Source organism: Chiloscyllium plagiosum, unplaced genomic scaffold (assembly GCF_037043375.1).
Source record: "Chiloscyllium plagiosum isolate Xiang-an unplaced genomic scaffold, Cpla_swu_hap1 HiC_scaffold_10, whole genome shotgun sequence".
Taxonomy (NCBI): domain Eukaryota; kingdom Metazoa; phylum Chordata; class Chondrichthyes; order Orectolobiformes; family Hemiscylliidae; genus Chiloscyllium; species Chiloscyllium plagiosum.
In genome coordinates, this window is record NW_028270148.1 from 28,518,919 (window position 1) to 28,541,725 (window position 22,807).

Sequence of the window (22,807 nt, forward strand, 5' to 3'; positions counted from 1 at the left end):
CAGAGACTGAAGCTTGAATATTAGTTGTACTTTGAGCAACGTTTTTCTTTCTGTGACTGTGAAAATATAGCATCTGTTGATTTTTTTTTGAGAATACAAAGCTGTAATATCGTTACATTATGAAATGAGGGAGCAGGACATGTGGCAGCGGAACTTTCTCTCTCTTCTCTACTTATTGCTTTGCTTTGTCTTCTGTTCATTCATGTGATGTGTGTTTTTGGAGGGAAACCTGAAAGCAGCAATCCCTCTTATTTTCTCCAGCTGTATAGGCCATGGAGTGTGACAACAGAATGTCTGGGGAATTGGAAATTAATGCTGTGATTGGTGTGGTCGAATTTTTTTTTTTGGAGCACAGCCGTGTCGCTAACGGGGAATGTTGCTTGCAGGGCTGGTTTTTGCCCCTGAGTCTGCTGTTTTTTTTTTGTCATTCTAGGTGGTGGGGTGACTGTTTATGGATATGGTGGCAATCATGTAGCAGCAGTGTGTGTCATCTGCAAAAATGTACCACAGAAATTGACCAATGTTCCTTAGCACCTGCCCAACCCACAACCTCAACTACACAAATGGTATTAGGCAGTACATGGTCATTAGCAGGAGGTTTTCCTTGCTGATGTTTGCTCTGATGCCATGAAGCTCCTTTTGGATCCAGATTGAAAGCAGAGGCCTCCCAGGGCACTGGGTACCACTGTTGCCAGTCTGTTGGATCTGACCTGCTACTGGGACAGGACATCACCACCATCAATGGTGTATCTGGGAGACCTTCTGTCTGCAATGTCAGGCTAATGCTTGAGACAGCTCTCCAATCTTGACACTATTCCTCAGATATTAATAAAGAGGTATTTGTAGAGTCAACCGGGCTGAGTTTGCTATTGTTTCCAATCGGTCTGGTTTACCTTGTATATTTTAGTAGTGTTTTTGACCTTTTTAGCGTCGCATGTAGGCCAGACCAGTTAGAGATGGCGGATTTCATTCCACAAAGAAAGTTTGCGAACCAGATGGTTTTTATGATCAAAAGAGAAGATGTTGGAAAATGTCAGCAGGTCTGGCAGCATCTGTAAGGAGAGAAAAGAGCTGACGTTTCGAGTCTAACTGATCCTTTGTCAAAGCTAAAAAAAGGGAGAAATAGTATAAATACCTCCCTATTTCTCCACTTTTTTTTAGCTGCTGAGATTTTCTGGCATTTTCTCTTTTGGTTTCAGATTCCAGCATCCACAGTAATTTGCTTTTACCCAGGGTTTTTATGATCAATGGTTTCACCATTAGGCTTCATTTCAGTTTTTCAAATTCAAATTCCACCATTTGTTGTGATGGGATCTCAACCCAGCTCTCCAGAACCCACAACTTTAGATTACAAGTCCACTGACAATACCATCACCTCCCTACTAGACCATTGTCCTTCATACTACATCATTGCCCCCTACTCCGAGAGATGAACTGATGCAGTAACTCATTAGTCTCCTTTTCAACAGGGCAAGAAAGTTCCTATTCGAGAACATTGTTTATTCAGCATTCACATCCCAGTTCATGAAATGCTTATTCAAATAAATATCTACGACAGGGAATTATGCACGCTTGCAGGTGGGCTTTATTTCTCCCCCCACCCCACCCCCCCCCCCCACCCCCTCCCCCCCCCCCCCCCCCCCCCCCCCGTACCAGTTTTTTTTAAACTGTGTAATAACTGGGAATGGTGGAAATAAGTTACTCAACAACTCGTCACCTATTGTACTCTATGCTACTTTCTCCCCACCCCCACCCTCCTCTAGCTTATCTCCCCAGCTTCAAGCTCTCTGCCTTTTGCCCGAAACGTCGATTTTACTGCTCCTCGGATGCTGCCTGAACTGCTGTGCTCTTCCAGCACCACTAATCCAGAATGTGTAGAGTTATTCCTACTACTGAATAATCTCTCACTGTGGAAGCTTGGATGTTTGCTATTACTGATCTTATAGCATTTTAATAGTCTTTAATCTTGATATTTCAGGCTAACGTATGTGTCTTCATTATTATTTCATGCCCTAACATTTATAGAAATTGTTGGCAGAGCCGGGCTTTTAACCTCCTGGTTTGATGTCTGTTAGAATGCTTCAGTGTGGTTGACACCTTGAGCTTGATTATCATTGTTGTTGGATGTCTGCTGTTCCCTTCAACGTCACCAGATTGAGATAAACGTTGCGAAATGTGAAATCCCATCACTGGTTGCTTTTGAGAAGCTGTCTTTGCTGCTCACTGCAAAACCCAGTCCCATGAATATTCTCCAACATGAGTCAGCAAATTGTTCTTTCAATACTCCCACCTCTTACAATGAATTTTTCATTTCTCTTTCTTGATGTAGATTGCAATTTCCCCTTTCGGCACGTTTTTCTTTTCCTGCAGTATATCCCAATGTTTGTAATGTAATTTTTAACACACCAATATTAATCTGGTCGACCAGGATTTGTTGTTTATGCGATTTTACTGAATATTCAGCTGGTCGGATTAGAGCGTGAAAAGTAAAAGTAAGAATGTTGCTATTCTGACCACATCGCTGAGCCAGGCACTGAATCCTGCTCAAGTTTATGCAAATTTGCTTTTTTTTCCTCTAACTGGTCTGATGCTGACTTTGTCCAGTAGGCATTCAGCTCGCAATAACCCTGTCTAGTGCCCTTGAATGTGCATGTTGCAAACAAATACACTGTATAACAGTGGGTAGTTTTATAGTGAATGACTATGCTGGTTTTTAATACTCAGATAATTTTGAACTGAGTGTAGGAGAGGATTAACATGTCGCTGTAACCTGGCTGTTTAATGATTTAGTGCAGTCTTGTTTGTCGTCTGATACCAGATCAGTTACATTGGAAGTTGATCGCTCAGGTCTGTATGCGTTGCCATCTCTGAGCCCTGCAGATGCTGTGGACATTGCACAGGGAGCCTTGTGATGCAGTAAGATGTGAGGGAAATCATCATCAGGTAATAGAATGTAAAGAAAAACAAAGATTTCAGTGAGGACCCTGCTAAACCTTCAAAGGATTATCCTGCTACAGTTGAACTATGGAAATACAACACAGCAGAATATTTGATCATGGATAATAAAAGTTGAAGGATGTGCGGTGGAACTCAGCAAGCCCGGAAAAAATTACGGATGTCTGTTTGTGATAAGGGAGCAGTAGATGTGGGGGATAAAATGCAAGGCCAAACTGAACAATCCTCCTGTAAAGCGATGAGCAACAGCCTGAGTTTGGCTAATATCCTGAGCACTGCATTGGAAACAGCAGAAAAAACTACAGTAAGTTCCTGCTTAGCTGAGAAAACGGACAAAGCCTCTTCAAGACCTCCTGGTTTTCTGTCGGAGCAAAGGCAAGCAGCTGAAGTAACTGCGTTGCAACACTTGGTCTCTACAGAGTGGTTAAAAGCGTGGGACCAGGAATCGAGCAACAACAATGAAGGTGGTGATGTTTATGAGGGGATAAATGGGGTGGTGGTTTGCAGTAGTGGAAATGGAAATGCTTTAATGATGAGAGAGAAGAGTGTGAAGAGAGTGCAAATGGGCCAGCCACCACCCAGTCTGAACTGCAGAGGCTGTGCCGGGAGTATTTTTGGCTCTGCATCAATCGATTATTGTGATCAGATTGCAACTGAAACCGGTGTGGAAAATGCTGATGTGGTACCCAGAAGGAATAGATTTCTTGATGACTGTAATAATAACTGGTCCTGTGAGACCTCCACTTCTGCTGCCTCAGAAGGAAAAGTTCCAGAGGTTTTCACAAACTTGCTGATAGTGAGGAAGGACACTAAAGTAGGTGAGCGAGAAACTCTTTGTAAAATGAAACAAGCAGATCCTGACCTAGCTTTACTGAGGTTGAAGAGGACTGTGCGACGAAAATGTAACGAAGCCTTAATTGCCCACCATGATCTGCAGACCAAGGGAAGACCAGAGCCGGGTAGCAGTTTTGGGCAGGTAAAGCAGTGTAGTGGTATAACTCTTAGTACTGTACAGGAAATATCCCAAAAGACAGCTCTCACTTCTACTTTTGAAATGGTGTGTAGCATAAAGCATGATCTATTTGGATTGTGGGAAACATGCGTTTTCTTGTGTTCTTTTTGATACAATCCTTTCTCAGACTCTGGCTCTCCAATGTACAGTTATGAAGCTGTTTTGTAAGAAGCACTGTTTATTTGTTTTCTAATCCACTTGAAAGACTATAGCTGTTCTGCCTCATCAGTGAAAGTTAATGCTGACTTTTTTTTCCCCTTGTTTGGTTCTTGAATAAAGCAAGACAAGCTGTACACGTGGGCAGCAGTCAGCCAACCGACCCAGTCACGAGACCACGTGGAAGGTCGCGTCCCTGGGAAAATTCAGGCTGTGTGGCCACCTGCCAAACCCTGGACAGAGGGAAACCTGAAGTCTGCAGAATCTGGTGAGCAAATGTGATGGGTAAAGAGCCAAACGTTTGAAAGGTTTATTTCAATAAAGCTGAAGTCTGTTGGTTGTTGTATCTTTGGTTTCTTTGCACTTTGTTTTGTTAATTCGTGGGATGAGGGCGTCGCTAGCTAGACCACAGGTCAGTTAAGAGTAAAACCACATTGCTGCGGGCCTGGAGTCACATGTAGGCCAGGTCATGTAAGTATGGCCTGGCCTAACTGACAGTAGTCAACCAGATGGGGTTTTTCTGACAATTGACAATTGATTCATGGTCATCATTCGACTTTTTTTTTAAATTCCAGAAATTTTATTGAATTCAAATTCCACCGAATGCCACGGTGGGATTTGAGTCCTGGTAACCAGAACATGGTCTGGATTAACAGGCCAGTAATAATACCAATAGGCTATTGCCATCCCCCTTCATGGGGCCTCCTAGCCCACCTGGTGCATGTGACCCCCCCCCCCCAAAAAAAAAGTCTGATCTGCACTGATTTGAGAAGCAGGTAAGTGGAGACTTGTTCTGGCACAGAGCCAGTTGAAACCAAGGCTCAGTCTCTTCTGCAGCTGGTGGCCAGTGCAGACCCTAATATTCTTTTATGCTAAATGTCCATGTATGTGGGTGGCAACTTGATGCACTAAAGCAGTCACCAATCTAAGTGTCAAATTATTTAGATGCAGCACAACCTTGCCCTTCTCATGGAGTTCAGTCTGATAGTATTCATCGAGCGAGAGAGCCTAATTGTGAACATATTGTCAGGGTGCAATGGTTTCTGAGCAACAATGCATCAGTCTCTCAGTTCACCAACTACACGAAAAGCAGAAAGAAGAATAATCTCTATTAAGCTCCAGCATGGAGTCTAAAAGTGTGATTAGTTCTAGTTTTTAGGAATCCGAAGACATTGCATTTTCTACTCTGAGTAATCTCAGTAACATGAACGATATTAGCTGTATCAGCAGGTTCCCATCTGCAAGTTGTTTTTGAGGGGGAACATATTTTTTCTTTTTGTTTTAAACAACCCCTTTCCCTTCAAAAGAAGAAGTGAGCTTCGGTGAAATTATCCCACTTTTTAACCCCCCCCCCACACGCGCGCACACAGAAAAGCGGGATAAGCCAACAACTTAAAATAGAAATGCAAACTATTGAAAATGCTGGAAATATTCTGGGTCAGGCAGCATTGGTGAGGTGAAAAGTTGAAGTTAATGTTTCAGGTTCTGTGTTTTTTTTTTCTTTCATCAGACCTCCATGCAAGGTCAAACACCTGGAAAATTAGCCTGTTTTTATTGCCACTGCTGCCTAACCTGCTGACTGTTTTTGGCATTCACAGAACTTTTGCTTTTATTTAAGTGCAAGCTTGATTTTTGGTTAAATTTAAAATATATTTTAAGATATTTAAGGAGGGCCTAGCGGAAGAGCTGCCTGGATCTTAAGATGCTGCAGGCAATTGACACGCAAAGGCGTTTTCTTTCTCCATCTTTTCTGATCCTCCATTGGTGTCTCTGGCAGCATTTGTATTAATTGCGCTTGAACTGAAGGACAGTAGAGGCCACTGAGTGGGCAGCCATTGCTGTGGGTCTGGAGTCACACTGGTAAGGATGGCAGATTGCCTTCCCTAATGGGCAGTCAAAAGCTAGATGAGGTTTTTTTAACTACAAATGGGAATGGGTGTAGTGGTTACTCTTACTGATCCCATAATTACTATCCCTTTATTCCAGAATTTATGAATTAAATTCACATTCCACTTGACTGCTGTGGTGAGATTTGAATCTATGTCCCCAGTGCCTTGGTATGGGCTTGTGGATTCACAGTTAAATGACCTCACCATTATACTACTACATTGCCCATTCATGTTACTGTGGAGTCTGTTGCAGTTGCTAACTCCACAAGTGCAACATGTGGCCTCACATTGTATGTAAAAGAACAACTTCTGCCATGACCCAAGTCTAAAAATGTAATCTTGTAATTCTGGTTCCACACCCTTTAACCATGAGAAAATTTGTTTCTACCTACCTAAGCAATTGTTTCTATATTTCTAAATGGCTCATTCAAATCAGTGGTCTTGTCTGTTGCAACATAAATGCCCTTTGTTCACTTAAGCTGCTTTAACGGACTATATTGTTTTCAATACAGTTTATTTTAGAACAGCGAAGAGCATTTAAGGCAAAACTAACACAGCTTTTTTTTTGTTCACTTTATGCAATCATGCCTTTTTAGAGGAAATAAAAGGTAGGTATCCAAAACAGGTTCATAAGTTGTTTTTGATTCACAGTCTGGCAGTTCATCTCTTGATCAAGGTGTGGGAGGAAATGTTTGAGGGGAAGAATTATTCTTTGACATTTTTATTGATGTAAAAGTCAAAACTGCAATGATGCTGATGGTGAATGAGTCAGATTATGAGTAAGCAGTGACCCAGTGGGAGTCTCGTGCAAATAATAGCAGAGTGGTGTTGGGCCTGTTATTTGTCCAGATGCATGGTTCCCCACACATTGTGGTGACTGTATGGGCAAAACAGCAAGCTTCAGAATGTAAATGAATTTCCCATGGGATGGTAGAACCTTGAATGGGGTACTTCTGGAGTATTAGAGCCACCTTCAGCTCTTAGAGAAAAGCTACCATTTCAAATATTACAGATTATTAGCGATACTGTTTTCACTACTTTAGTTGGAAACACGATTCCTCTGCATTTCTCCTGGCATCCCTTCAATTTCTTACTGTTCAACTTGTCAGGACAGTGAATCCTTAAAATAACAGATGGAAATTGAAACGTTCACTCTTCAGCTCTTCCCTGTTTTTCCACATTTTTTAATATTGGCACGGTGGCACAGTGGTTAGCACTGCTGCCTCACAGCGCCAGAGACCCGGGTTCAACTCCCGCCTCAGGTAACTGTCTGTGTGGAGTTTGCACATTCTCCCCGTGTCTGCGTGGGTTTCCTCCGGGTGCTCCGGTTTCCTCCCACAGTCCAAAAATGTGCAGGTTAGGTGAATTGGCCATGCTAAATTGCCCGTAGTGTTAGGTGAAGGGGTAAATGTAGGAGTATGGGTCTGGGTGGTATACGCTTCGGCGGGTCGGTGTGGACTTGTTGGGCCGAAGGGCCTGTTTCCACACTGTAAGTAATCTAATCTAATCTATTCTTAATCAACATTTCCTTCAATATTTAGCAGTGTGGCCAATTCCTTCATTCTTGCTGGGCAGCTCCGATAGGTTTTAATGTGTTCCTACTTACGTGCTGTGCTCAGCAAGAGACCGTGCTGGCTGGTGTCTTCCAAGCTATACCTTTGGCTGAATGCTCATACAGTTTTACTGAGCACATTGTTGCTAACTTTTTCTTAGGTGAAAATATTCTTGGTTTTTCCATTCAAACCCTTCATACCCTTCATTCATGATGTTCCCTCATAATCGCCTTCTGTAATCTGTCTGTTCATGCTTCTTAATGTTGAGAGCTTAAAATAGGACACCAAAGATTTGAGTACCTGAATCTGTAGTTGCTCTGCACTTCCTTTATAAGTGTGCATTCTCTCCATATTCTCTATGCTGCTTTATGCCTCTGCATTAACATTCAGAGAACCCAATGAACTAATCTGTTTTCCCTCATTGTTGCATGCAGGTCACTTTGCATTAAACCATGATTCTGATTTCATCTGCACATTTTGCAATATTTCCTACATGGCTATACAGAACCTGAACTCTACGTATAAAAACATGTATTAGGCCGAAAACCCCTTGAGCCTATTCTGCTGTTCATCAAGATCAGATTAGATTCCCTACATTGCGGAAACAGGATCTTCAGTCCAATAAGTCCACACCAATTCTCTGAAAAATAAACCACTCAGACTCATTCCCCTACTCTAGGTTTTACCCCTGACTAATGCACTAAACACTATGGGCAATTTAACATGGCCAATTCACCTGACCAGCACACCTTTGGATTGTAGGAGAAACCAGAGCACCCGGAGGAAACCCACACAGGCACCGGGAGAATGTGCAAACTCCACACAGTCACCTGAGGCAGGAATCAAACCCGGGTCTCTGGCGCTGTGAGGCAGCAGTGCTAACCACTGTGCCACCGTGACGCCCCCTGATTATGGCTGAATAACTACCGCAGCTCTGTTTTCTCGTCCTCTCTCTAATTATCAAGCGTTTTGAGTTCCTTGGTACCCAAAGTTCTGTCCATCTGTCTTTCGCATACCCATTTACTATTTGCAGTCCTCTAGGACAGAAAATATCAACAGTTCATAACCCTTGCACTTAATGTTTTGATTTACTCCATGAAAAGATGCATCATCTTGGAACCAATGCTGTTCAGACCCATCAGATTATATTGCATCAATAAGCTTGTTTCTTATTGTTTCAAACTCAAATGAGCATAATCCCAACTTGCTCAGACTTCCTTCCATTGGACTATCACCTTCATCCCAGTAATAAGTCCAGTGAGCCTTCTCTAAACTACTTGCAATGCAAGTATATTCCTCCTTTAAATAAGGAGAATAAAACACTAGATGTGGTCTCACCAAATACCTTGTAAATTTTGGAGCACCTCTTTTTAAAAAAAATTTAACTTTTAGCTTTTGGTTTTTTTTTAAAAAAATTAAATGTCTCAGTGACATCAGAACTTCCACTAGTTTCACATTTGAGCTGGATAATTTCTGCCATCTGTCATCATTTGTATGAAGGCCAATTGCACTTCTGGTGTGAGTCAGCAGTTTGTTTACTTCAATCTATAATGGTCAAGATGCACTTTCTCTGTAGTGGATATCTGAACAAGACCAAACACTATCCTTCTCCCTCTTGAACAAGTTTTGAATTTCATGTAGTTTGCCATTTCAGCTATCCTTCTCGTTCTCATTTCAACCCTTGCATAGCTCCAAACAATGATTTTTTTAAAATATAAATCATGACCTTGAAATTTATGCATTTTCAGACTCTTTTTCTGCCAATTGTCGCTACTTGAGATTCATTCTCAATTGCACATTCCATTGCACTCCTTCATGTTTTTCATTACATTTGCTTCGCTCTTTGTCTTTCTAAAATCCTTTTCAAGACCGAATGAACAGTCCTTTGTATATCCCACAATGTATCTTAATCTCTTTGTAATGTGTAGCAAATGATGTTCCAGAATGCAGTGATCATGACCTATTGCAAAACTGTGACCTCTGGAAGGTCTAAAGCCTTCAATGTGTTGAGGTGTAGCAGATGAATGATGTGAACAGCCAGGAGTTTATAGATTCATAAATGATACCTGTACATTTACACAAAGTGGTGTGTGTGTGTCTCCATTTCATTATGCATGGTTTATTGTCAAAGTAACTTGGCAGCAAAGCTTTTGGTTTTAAACCAGAGGAGGTTTGTTGATTACAAAACCCAGCAGTAAGTTAACTTGAGTGATAGTAATAAAATCACCAACTAATTTTAAATGCAAATGATAAGAGATGATTAGCTCCCCTTTGACCACCTTGTGATCAGTTTAAGCAAGAAGTTAACTTCCATTATAGCACATAACTATTACTTGTGAATTAAACTTACTTAAGCCAGTTTTAAAGTGAAAGAGCACCACTTCTAAGGTTCCTTGAATGATGAGAATGGAATTTTATTTATTAACCTAAGAAAATGTGACCCTAAACATGTACACAAGTAATGACCTTAAAAAGGAGAGGCAGGAGGATGGGCGTCTATACCAACAGGAAGTTTCACTTTAAAGTTGTAAGGGTTTTGTTGAGTTGGGAAGAATGAAAACTGAGCAAAACTAGGCATAGCTGCTGAACTCTTTCCTCCGGCTTGACAAAGTTTGTAGATAATCTTGAGCTTACGCTAAAGGATTGTTGTTTTAAACTTGCTTTTCGCTCATCACTGACTCTGTTTGGCTTGATGAGAGAAAGTGAGTGCCTTCTTAGTCCTTACTTATAAAACAATTGTTCCTTGTATCTGATCTCCGACACAGACCTGTTTTTATTATCCTGAGTCTGTGTTATTGTTCTAAACTAAATAGTCCACAGTTAAACTTGCTGGAAGTTAGAAATGGAGATGATTAGATTCCCTACAGTGTAGAAACAGGCCCTTCGGCCCAACCAGTCCACACTGACCCACCGAACAGTAACCCACCCAGACCCATTTTGCTCTGACTAATGCACCTAACACTGTGGGCAATTTAGCATGGCCAATTCACCTGACCTGCACATCTTTGGATTGTGGGAGGAAACTGGACCACCCAGAGGAAACCCACGCAGACACTGGGAGAATGTGCAAATTCCACACAGACCGTCACCCAAGGCTGGAATCAAACCTGGTACCCTGGTGCTGAGGCAACAGTGCTAACCGCTGAGCCACCATGCTGAGATAAAAGGTGTGAATGAACTTATAAATAGCGGTTTGAGTTTGCCCTTCTGCAACACTGTTAATTTAGGCTCAGACTGATCCTTATTGACATATGGTTTCATATAGAGTCATTGAGATGTACAGCATGGAAACAGACCCTTCGGTCCAACCCATCCATGCCGACCAGATATCCCAACCCAGTCTAGTCCCACCTGCCCGAGGACCTTACCATTAAGTGTATAAGTCCTGCTAAGATTTGCTTTCCCAAAATGCAGGACCTCGCATTTATCTGAATTAAACTCCATCTGCCACTTCTCAGCCCATTGGCCCATCTGGTCCAGATCCTATTGTAATCTGAGGTAACCTTCTTCGCTGCACTTCTGGAGTGTTGCTGAACAAAGAGACCTTGGAGTGCAGGTTCATAGCTCCTTGAAAGTGGAGTCGCAGGTAGATAGGATAGTGAAGGCGGCGTTTGGTATGCTTTCCTTTATTGGTCAGAGGATTGAGTACAGGAGTTGGGAGGTCATGTTGCGGCTGTGCAGGACATTGGTTAGGCCACTGTTGGAATATTTCGTGCAATTCTAGCCTCCTTCCTATCGGAAAGATGTTGTGAAACCTGAAAGGCTTCAAAAAAGATTTACAAGGATGTTGCCAAGGTTGGAGGATTTGAGCTATAGGGAGAGGCTGAACAGGCTGGGACTGTTTTCCATGGAGCGTCTGAGACTGAGGGGTGACCTTATGGAGGTTTACAAAATTATGAGGGACATGGATAGGGTAAATTGGTAAGGTATTTTCCCTGGAGTGGGGGGAGTCCAGAACTAGAGAGCATAGGTTTAGGGTGAGAGGGGAAAGATATAAAAGAGACCAAAGGGGCAACTTTTTCACACAGAGGGTGTTACGTGTTTCGAATGAGCTGCCAGAGGAAGTGGAGGCTGATACAATTGCAACATTTAAGAGGCATTTGGATGGGTATATGAATAGGAAGGGTTTGGAGGGATATGGGCTGGGTGCTGGCAGGTGGGACTAGATTGGGATATCTGGTCAGCATGGATGGGTTGGACTGAAGGGTCTGTTTCCATGCTGTACATCTCTGTGACTCTAAGTGATAGCAGCTTGTTTAGGCTAGTACTTTTCCTTTTTAAAACCAGCTCTTCCCATCCTTGAAATACCTTGGATTTTAAAACCGTCGTCTTTATTGAGAAATATTAGTTTATTTCTACTGTGATTGTAACACTTGAGTACAAACCAGGAACAAAAGCAGATCAAGTTAAGACTATTTTATGAAGATGGAATTCCACCTAGTCCATTTTAAGATATCATTGCACATAGTTTGTTGTTGAAGAATTTTTAGTTTGGAGTGAAGGGTTCTGATGGCCTCTGTAGTCAAATAGTCAGTTTGTCTTTTTAGGTACACAAAGTAGACTAATCTCTGGGTAAAGTTACATTTTTACCTTTTTTATTGGTTCTGCTGGCATGACACTAAAACTCCCTGAATTCCTTTCTACAACAAGGTGGGAGTTATTTCTGGTAGACTCCTCCATGACACTTGATAGCAGAGAAGAATAGATTAAAGACACATAAAAAGATGTCAAGGTATCTGCTCAAACTTCATTTTGAAAAGTACTTATAAACACCAGGTAGAGATTGGAAAGAAAAAAGCTGTGTTGCCAATGATCTTAGAAATCTAGAATGTCATAACTCGTAATAACTAGAAACCTGGAAAGCATGGGACTTGAACTTGGTTCTCGCAAATTACTGTTAAGTTTATTTTCATTTAAATAATTTACTTTTACTAGCTTGATGTCAACTTATAAAGGATGTAATAACAGCATTTATAAATACACTATCTAATCCAGCAGAATCATAATGGCTTTATTTAAGGAGAAAGCTTGACTGACAAGTTCAAGTTCTTTGAGACGGTAGCACACAGCATAGAAGTGGGATTCAGTAGATGTAAATGTTTTGGATTTCCAAAACTGGGTTAGACAAGGCACTGGAGAAAGTGAGGTCTGCAGATGCTGGAGATCAAAGTTGAAACTTTATTGCTGGAACAGCACAGCAGGTCAGGCAGCATCCAGGGAACAGGAGATTCGACGTTTCGGGCACAGGCCGAAGGGCCTGTGCCCGAAACGTCGAATCTCCTGTTCCCTGGATGCTGCCTGACCTGCTGTGCTGTTCCAGCAATAAAGTTTCAACTTAGACAAGGCACTGCATAAAAGGCTACTCAAGAGAAAAACCTGTCATGTTGGATGTAGTAAATTAACATGGATAGAGGATTGGCTAACAAATAGATGGATAGTTGGGAGCATTTTCAGGATATCAACCTCGTGGGATGCCATAGTAATCAATGCTGGCACTACAATTACATGGAGGTGCCGGTGTTGGACGAGGGTGGACAAAGTTTAAAAATCACACAACACCTGGTTATAGTCCAACAGGTTCATTTGGGAGGACAAGCTTTCAGAGTGCTTCTCCTTTTGTCAGGCAGCTAGTGGGACAGGATCATAGGACACAGAATTTATAGTAAAAGATCATGTTTCATATAACTGATACGATATATTGAACAAGCCTAGATTGCTGTTAAATCTTTCACCTTTTAGAATGGGGTTGCAGGTTTTGGTTCATTGTATGCAAGTCCCAGAACTACTTTTAAGTCACATTCCCAAGTTAACTTAAGGTTTCATATTTAAAAAGGTGACATCTCAGCTCAAACAATGGATTAAAGTTGTGAAGTTAGAGTCTGTATGTATTCCAGTCTTGAGTCAGACTGGTTCTATTTACAAAGTAGAAATTTATGAAATATCACATGGACACACTCTCTTCCTCCCTCACATGAGTGCACACACACTTATAAGTCTTTGGGATCAATGTGCATTTGCAGACTTGTTTTGCAGGTACATTCTATTTTGTTCAAAAAGCACACTATCTGTAGGCAGTCAGTCCATGTGACATTTTATAAATTCCTACTTTGGAACTAGAACCAGTCTGACTGAAGACTGGAATACAGACAGACTTTAACCTCACACTTTTTAATGCATTGTGTGAGCTGAGATGTCATCTTTTTTATAAAACTTTAAGTGATCTTGAGAATGTAACTTGAAAGAAGTTGCGGTATTTACATATTAATGAATCGAAACCAAAGACTTAACAGCAGTCTAGGTTTGTTCAATACATTGCATCAGTTGTATGACTCTATGACCTTTTGCTATAAATTCTGTGTCCTATGATCCTGCCCCACTAAGTACCGAATGGAGCAGCGCTCTGAAAGCTCCAAATAATTCTAAAAATCTCACAATATCAGGTTATAGTCCAACAGGTTTATTTGGAAGCACTAGCTTTGGAGCGCTGCTCCTTCATCAGGTGGTTGTGGAGTATATGATATACTCCAGAGGATATACTCCACAACCACCTGATGAAGGAGCAGCACTCTGAAAGCTAGTGCTTCCAAATAAACCTGTTGGACTATAACCTGGAGTTGTGATTTTTAACTTTGTGCACCCCTGTCTGACAGTGGCATCTCCAAACCAAACAAATCTGTTGGGCTATAACCTGGTGTTGTGATTTTTAACTGCAATTACTGACAATGTTAATAACTTGGATGAAGATAGATAATGTGCTACTACCAAGTTTGCATATGACACAAATAGATGGTAAGGCAAGAGGTGATAACTGTATTCTTCTGTCGACTGGCAGCTTAAGTGAGTGGGCAAAGACTTGTCAGATGGAATATAATGTGGCAAAATGAGAGGTTATGTACTTCCTCAGGAAGAATAGAGGAGCGGAACATTATTTAAACACCAGAGGAGGCTGCGACATAGAGGACTTTGGAGATCCTTGTGCAGAAATCACAACAAAGGCAGCATCCAAGTTCAGCAGGGAATGGAAACCCAAATGAAATGTGGCCTTTTTCTCTCAAAATGTGCAGAACATAGGGAAATCCTACTGAAACTACACAAAACTCTATTTAGATAACACCTAGAATACCGTGAACAGCTTTGGTTCTCTCACCTGAGTAAGGATAAGCCAGCTTTGGAGATTGTCCAGACAAAGTTCATGATATTGATCCTGGGAATGGAGGGTTTGTTTCATGTGAAGATGTTAAGTAAGTTTAGAGAGAGTTTACAGGTTACTGAGGATTATATGTGCAATAAATGCTGTTGGTTGCGAATCCAATCAGATCAAATGGATTGGTTGGAGAGACCGTTAGAGGCAATGACGAATTTGCAAGAGCAAGGGGATGTGATGGATGGCAGTTATAGAAAGGGGGAAAAGTCACAGATACAGTTGCATAGATGGGTTAACACCAGAAAAGTTGAGAGGTAGGCAGTTTGTGCAGGAGTCGTCTGTGGCTGTCCCCATTTCAAATAAGTACGCAGTTTTGAAAGATGTAGGTGGTGATGGATTCTCAGGGAACATAGTACGAACAGCCAGGTTTCTGGTATTGAGACTGACTCTAATGCAATGAGGAGTATGTCGGGTTCCAAGAGATAGATTTGTATTAGGGGACACTCTAGTCCGAGGCACAGACAGACGTTTCTGTGGCCAGCAGCGAAAATCAGAATAGTGTGTTGCTTCCCTGGTGCCAGGATCAAGGATGTCTCTGAGAGGGTGCAGAATGTTCTCAAGGGGGAGAGGGGCCAGCGGAGGTCATTGTACACATTGGAACCAACAACATAGGAAGGGAAAAGGATGAGATTCTGAAGGGAGATTATAGAGAGTTAGGCAGGGATTTTAAAAGGAGGTCCTCGAGAGTAGTAATATTTGGATTACTCCCAGTGCTGTGAGCTAGTGAGGGCAGGAATAGGAGGATAGAGCTGACGAATGCATGGCTGATCATTGGAAGCCCTTTTCGGGTAGAAGTGACCCTTACAGGAAGGACAGATTGCATCTAAATTGGAAGGGGGCGAATATACTGGCAGGAAGATTTGTTAGAGCTGCTCTGGAGGATTTAAACTAGTAAGGTGGGGCGGGGGGGACCCAGGGAGATAGTGAGGAAAGAGATCAATCTGAAACTGGTATGGTTGAGAACAAAGGCGAATCAAACAGTAAGGGACAAAGTGGAGAACGAGGTAGGACTGATAAGCTAAACGGCATTTATTTCAATGCAAAAGGCCTAACAGGGAAGGAAGGTGAACTCAGGGCATGGTTATGAATGTGGGACTGGGATATCATAGCAATTACAGAAACATGGCTCAGGGATGGACAGGACTGGCAGCTTAATGTTCCAGGATACAAATGCTACAGGAAGGATAGAAAGGGAGGCAAGAGAGGAGGGGAGTGGCATTTTTGATAAGGGATAGCATTACGGCTGTACTGAGAGAGGATATTCCCAGAAATACATCCAGGAAAGTTATTTGGGTGGAACTGAGGAATAAGAAAGGGATGAACACCTTATTGGGATTGTATTACAGACTCCCTAATAGTTAGAGGGAAATTGAGAAACAGATCTCAGTTACCTGTAAGAATAATAGGGTGGTTATGGTAAGGGATTTTAACTTTCCAAACATAGACTGGGACTGCTTAGTGTTAAGGGTTTAAATGGAGAGGAATTTAAGTGTGTACAAGAAAGTTTTCTGGTTCAGTATGTGGATGTACCTACTAGAGAAGGTGTAAAACTTGACCTAGTCTTGGGAAATAAGGTGAGGAAGGTGACTGGGGTATCAGTGGGGGAGCACTTCGGGGTCAGCAACCATAATTCTATTAGTTTTAAAATAGTGATGGAAAAGGATAGACCTGATCGAAAAGTTGAAGTTTTAAATTGGAGAAAGGCCAATTTTGACGGTATTAGGCAAGAACTTTCAAAAGCTGATTGGGGGCAGATGTTCGCAGGTAAAGGGATGGCTGGAAAATGGGAAGCCTTCAGAAATAAGATAATGAGAGTCCAGAGAATGTATATTCCTGTTGGGGTGAAAGGAAGGGCTGGTAGGTATAGAGTGTTCTGGATGACTAAAGAAATTGAGTGTTTGGTTACGAAAAAGAAGGAAGCATATGTCAGGTATAGACAGGATAGATCAAGTGAATCCTTAGAGTATAAAGGCAGTAGGCGTATACTGAAGAGAAATCAGGAGGGCAAAAAGGAGACATGAGATAGCTTTGGCAAATAGAGTTAAGGAAAATCCAAAGGGTCTTTACAAATACATTAGGGACAAAAGGGTCACTAGGGAGAGAATAGGACCCCTCAAAGATCAGCAAGGCGGCCTTTGTGTGGAGCAACAGGAGATGGGGGAGATACTAAACGAGTATTTTGCATAGTATGTTATGTGGAAAAGGACATAGAAGGTATAGAATGTAGGAAATAGATGGTGACATCTTGAAAAATGTCTATATTACAGAGGAGGCAGTACTGGATGTCTTGAAACAGGTAAAAGTGGATAAATCCCCAGGACCTGATCAGGTGTACCCTAGAACTTTGTGGGAAGCTCGAAGTATTTGCTGGGCCTCTGACAAATATTGATAGTCACAGGTGAGATGTTGGAAGACTGGAAGTTGGCTAATGTGGTGCCACTGTTTAATGGAAGGTGGTAAGGAAAAGCCAGGGAACTATAAACCAGTGAGCTTGACGTCAGTGGTGGGCAAGTTTTTGGTGGGAATCCTAAGGGGCAGGATGAACATGTGCTTGGAAAGGCAAGGATTGATGAGGTATAGTCAACATGGCTTTGTGTGTGGGAAAGCATGTCTCATAAACTTGATTGAGTTTTTTGAGGAAGTAACAAAGAGGATTGATGAGGGCAGAGTGGTGGATGTGCTCTATATGGATTTCAGTAAGGCGTTTGGCAAGTTCCATAATGGAAACTGGTTAGCAAGGTTAGATCTCGTGGAATACGGGAAGAACTATCCATTTGCACACAGAATTGGCTTGAAGGTAGAAGACAGAGGGTGGTGGTGGAGAGTTGTTTTTCAGACCAGTGGAGTGGCACAAGGATCGGTGCTGGGTCCACTACTTTTTGTCATTTATATAAATGATTTGGATGTGAAAGTAGGAGGTATAGTTAGTAAGTTTGCAGATGACACCAAAATTGGAGGTGTAGTGGACAGCGAGGAAGGTTACCTCAAATTACAATGGGATCTTGATCAGACCAGTGGGCTGAGGAGTGGCAGATGGAGTTTAATTTAGATCAATGTTAGGGACTGCATTTTGGAAAAACAAATCAAGGCAGGACTTATACACGTAATGGTAAGGTCCTAGGGAGTGTTGCTGAACAAAGAGACCTTGGAGTGCAGGTTCATAGCTCCTTGAAAATGGAATTGCAGGATAGTGAAGAAGGTGTTTGGTATGCTTTCTTTTATTGGTCAGAGTACTGAGTACTGGAGTTGGGAGGTCATGTTGCGGCTGTACAGGACATTGGTTTGGCCACTTTTGGAATATTGCATGCAGTTCTGGTCTCCTTATCAGAAGGATGTTGTGAAACTTGAAAGGATTCAGAAAAGATGTTGCCAGGGTTGGAGGATTTGAGCTATAGGGAGAGGTTGAACACTGGGGCTGCTTTCCCTTGGGCATTGGATGCTGAGGGGTGATCTTATAAAAGTCTGTAAAATCATGAGGGTCATGGATAGGATAAACAGACAGTCTTTTCCCTGGGGTGGGGGAGTCCAGAACTACTGGGCATAGGGTTAGGGTGAAAGGGGAAAGATATAAAAGAGACCTAAGGGGCAACATTTTCATGCAGAGGGTGGTATGTGTATGGAATGAGCTGCCAGAGGAAGTGGTGGAGGCTAGTATAATTGCAGTATTTAAAAGGCATCTGAATGGGTATATGAATAGGAAGGGTTTGGAGGGATATGGGCTGGTTGCTGGCAGGTGGGACTAGATTGGGTTGGGATATCTTGTCGGCATGGACAAGTTGGACGGAAGGGTCTCTTTCTGTGCTGTACGTCTCTGTGACTCTAAGTTGGGCCTGTACCCTTTGGAGTTTAGCAATGGAAGAGATTACCTTATTAATGCAAAAGATTCTTGAGGTCTTAATAGGGTAGATACTAAAAGGTTCTTTCCTATTTTGGGAGAGTCTAAGGCCAAAGAACATAATTGCACAATAGTGGTCTTTCAGTTAGGGCAAAGATGAGAATTTTTTTGAGTGTCATAACTCTCTGCAATCCCTTACTGCAGTGGGCTGTGGAAGTACATTCAAGGTTGAAAAAGATTTTTAATTAGTAAGGGAATCAAAGTTTATAAGGAGAATGCATTAAAGAGAAGTTCAGGATCAATCCATCAGTCATGAAGTAAGGGATCAGCACACGGGGATTGGGTAGAGGAGGGTCACTGAAGATTGTGAGAGCATCACAAAGTTGCAGTCAGAGTACTGAGGGGAGCGATTGGAGGTAGGCCTTCCAGGCAGAAGAAGAAGAGCAATACGTGAGATCAGTTCGAAAGATATGGCAGGCAGTGAATTGGTCAGAGCAGGGCTGACCGTAGGGTGAGTGACAAGAGGAGATGGAGGAAGGTGCTTGACTCGCACGGTGGTACTCTCCAGAGAAGTGGGAGAAGTTGCACGAAGTAGTTTCAACTGAAGGCCAGGGATGTTAACTGAAACCATTCCATCTGATCTGTTCATGGACCCCCCCCACCCCCTCCCCCCGCACCATTTGTTCAAAGGCATTGTAACTATTTGCTTGGTATGTATTCTACAGTTAATTGGTCAATCCAGTGTACCAAATGAAAGCTTTCAACTTCAATCCCCAGTAAAACATTTAGCAGCTCACAGGTGAGGAGCCAGCGCCAGTGTTTAAAAGAACTAAACAGTCCAAGTTGAACTAACAATTAGCTGCTATGGTTACATCATTTGATGGACTAACGAGAAATTGGCGGATTAGGTTCTTGAGAATAGAAGTTTAAAAAAACCTCCGGGACTGATTCATTCTGGAATTTGAAAGCGTGACTGGCCTCTAACTTAATTGCTGTAGGAGATGGGTGGGAGATTGGAAGAATTGGTGTTTATTAAAGGAAAGTGCAAGTTGATATTTTGGCTGCACCTTTTTTGTTTTTAGTCATTTCCAGTAGATTTGTTTTCCCTGCATGGTGAAGTTTGTCTCAGTAACATTTTCATACCATGCTAATTATTGTAAGGAAGTCACTGTAATTGCATTTCAATCCAATCATGGCCCACGTTCTCAATCCTTGTTCATAATTTCACAATACCTTGCTAATCTTGGATAAAAGGTAAAAATTCTTAAAAAAAAACTGCAGATGTGCTGCAATTTTAATGTACGTTCCTCAGCAAAATAAACATGTAAAATATAGACTCTGATCTCTTCCTCCAGATGGCACTGAGTTTGTTTTTAATCTGAAATAGCTGAAGAAAGTGGAATTTGTGAACTGATCTTGCTCATTTCTACTTGTTGATATTCTGAAGTGACGCCTGTAATATGTCCATCACAGCTTAATGCTTTTGTGGTAGCTCAGCTCAATCAACTGGAAACTTGTCTACTGAGTGTTTTTTCTTTTGGCATTTCCACTTATTGGAGGAGTGTGAGAGCTTGAATGTTGATGAACTTGCTGGAAGTACATGACTGCGCCTAGTTGTCTGGGAGTTGCCTTGCCTTCCCTTCCCTTTCTCCCCCCACCCCCGACTCTTTTTTTCCACTTTTGAATCTTACTTTAAAAGCATTTTTAACTGTTTGAATTTAGAAAGAAAGGGAGCTTGAACAAACTTAGTGAATGATTCTAAATGCTGTTGCCAGTTTGTGTTGACTCAGGGTAACTGCTGTCTTGTTACAGAGAATCGCGATGCTGTTCTAAGTTTGAAGAGAATACAGAAAGAGGAACTACGCACTATACAAGTAAGTCATGACTGTGAAAAGATTTCTGTTAATCAAGTGTATAATTGGGGATGAGAATAGGTTAGATAATTGACTTAACCATGAAAAATCAGAATTGTCGAAGAATATTTGTGCTTTAACCAAATAACAGAAATGTAACCATTTTTAAAGTGGATTAAAAAAAAAACTGATGACAAAAACTATATTGGGTGCTCTTGGGTCTCAAAAGTTTAACAACTTAGTCTGAAGTGGTAAATAACCTCCCACTTAACTTTGAAATGTCAAAAGTTAATTGAACTATTGACTGAACAACTTTCAAATGTTGCTTCACCTTGACCCAAATTTCATTAGAAGAAAATGAAGGGATAATTTGACTCAAATTTTAAGATTTATTTCTCTGTCCTTGCCCCTTTCTGCTTCAAGGAGAAATAATATCTGAACAATGAGAGATTAGGGGCGGAGCACTGCTTGGTCTCAAATTAAACTTCCTGTAGCCATGAGTCACACACGCAACATAATTCCCTTCTAAGCTTTGAAATGTAATAATTAACCAGCTGTAAGGAAAGTTTAAACCTGTAATTACTACTTCAACACCAATAGCACAAAGTAGAATATTGTGGAGCTGACGATGTTACATAATGGAAATAGCCACAATGTTAAATGCAGTAATGTGATCTTTCTTTCTTTGTATGATACTCCTCAAGTCGGAGAATATTTGTTTGAGTGGTATTATAAGTATGAAGAGAAAAAGGCTTGCATTAATGTTTCACCTTGCAAGACGTCAAGATATTCTAAAGTGCTTTTTAAGCTAGAGAAGTACACTTTAAGTGGAACCATTGATGTAATGTAGAAAGATAACAAACTGGTAGTGGGAAATCTAAGGAAATAGGGAAACTGAAGATGAGTGTATGGTTAAAGGGAAGGTTTTGAAGTGGAAACAATAGTGTGCAGGTATGCTTCCTGACGCAAGTTCACTTTTTTTAAAAAAAAAAGTGTGGTTTGTAAAACAAAGCAGAATAGTGTGACCGTTAAATGAAAATCCAATATGAATGGTGCAGGCCCTGATATTATTTATTTAAATATACATATGGCGAATAGAAATGAGTTCAACACAATGAAACACTGGAGCCATTCGAAAATCAGGAGCTTGGAGTTCATTTCCTGAGGGTAAGAGTAGTGTTAACTTTGAGTGTAAATTAAGGAGATGTATGATATGCTCATGAAATGAAAGAAGATTAAAGGGCTGTTTGAATCAGAGCACATAGCATTAGGTTAGCACTGGGCAGCGTTAATAAAAAAAAAATGAGTATTTTGCATCAGTATTTACTGATATTTACTGGAAAAGGATATTGAAGATATAGAATAAAGGGCAATCGATGGTGATACCTTGCAAAATGTCCATATTACAAGAGGAGGAAGTGCTGGATATCTTGAAAAGCATAAAGATGGATAAATCCCCAGGACCTGATCAGGTGTACCCTTGAATTCTGTGGGGAGCTGGAAGGTGATTGCAAGGCCTCTTGCTGAGATATTTGTGTCATCGATAGTCACAGGTGAGGTGCCGGAAGACTGGAGGTTAGCTAATGTGGTGCCACTGTTTAAGAAGGGTGGTCAGGACGAGCCAGGGAACTATAGACCAGTGAGCCTGATGTCTGCGGTGGGCAATTTGTTGGAGGGAATCCTGAGGGACAGGATGTACATGTATTTGGAAAGGCAAGGACTGATTCGGGATAGTCAACATGGCTTTGTGCGTGAGAAATCATGTCTCACAAACTTGATTGAGTTTTTTGAAGAAGTAACAAAGAGGATTGATGAGGGCAGAGCGGTAGATGTGATCTATATGGACTTCAGTAAGGCATTTAACAAGGTTCCCCATGGGAGACTGGTTAGCAAGGTTAGATCTCATGGAATACAGGGAGAACTAGCCATTTGGATACAGAACTGGTTCAAAGGTAGAAGACAGTGCGGTGGTGGAGGGTTGTTTTTCAGACTGGAGGCCTGTGACCAGTGGAGTGCCACAGGGATCGGTGCTGGGTCCTTTACTTTTTGTCATTTATATAAATGATTTGGATGCGAGTATAAGAGATATGGTTAGTAAGTTTGCAGATGACACCAAAATTGGAGGTGCAGTGGACAGCAAAGAAGGTTACCTCCAATTACAACAGAGTCTTGGTCAGATGGGCCAATGGGCTGAGAAGTGGCAGATGGAGTTTAATTCCGATAAATGCGAGGTGCTGCATTTTGGGAAAGCAAATCTTATCAGGACCGATACTCTTAATGGTAAGGTCCTAGGGAGTGTTGTTGAACAAAGAGACCTTGGAGTACAGGTTCATAGCGCCTTGAAAGTAGA

General features: G+C 41.6%; 1 protein-coding gene across 1 annotated transcript in view; it reads left to right on the forward strand.

Annotated features, from left to right (window-relative positions):
- Nucleotides 1-22,807, forward strand: part of fmn2b (formin 2b) — a 479,925-nt gene that overhangs the window by 107,654 nt on the left and 349,464 nt on the right. The window contains exons 4-5 of the mRNA XM_087990994.1: nucleotides 4,247-4,391; nucleotides 20,417-20,478. Of these exons, the coding sequence (XP_087847120.1) occupies nucleotides 4,247-4,391; nucleotides 20,417-20,478 (207 nt within the window). The remainder of the gene's footprint in view (nucleotides 1-4,246; nucleotides 4,392-20,416; nucleotides 20,479-22,807) is intronic.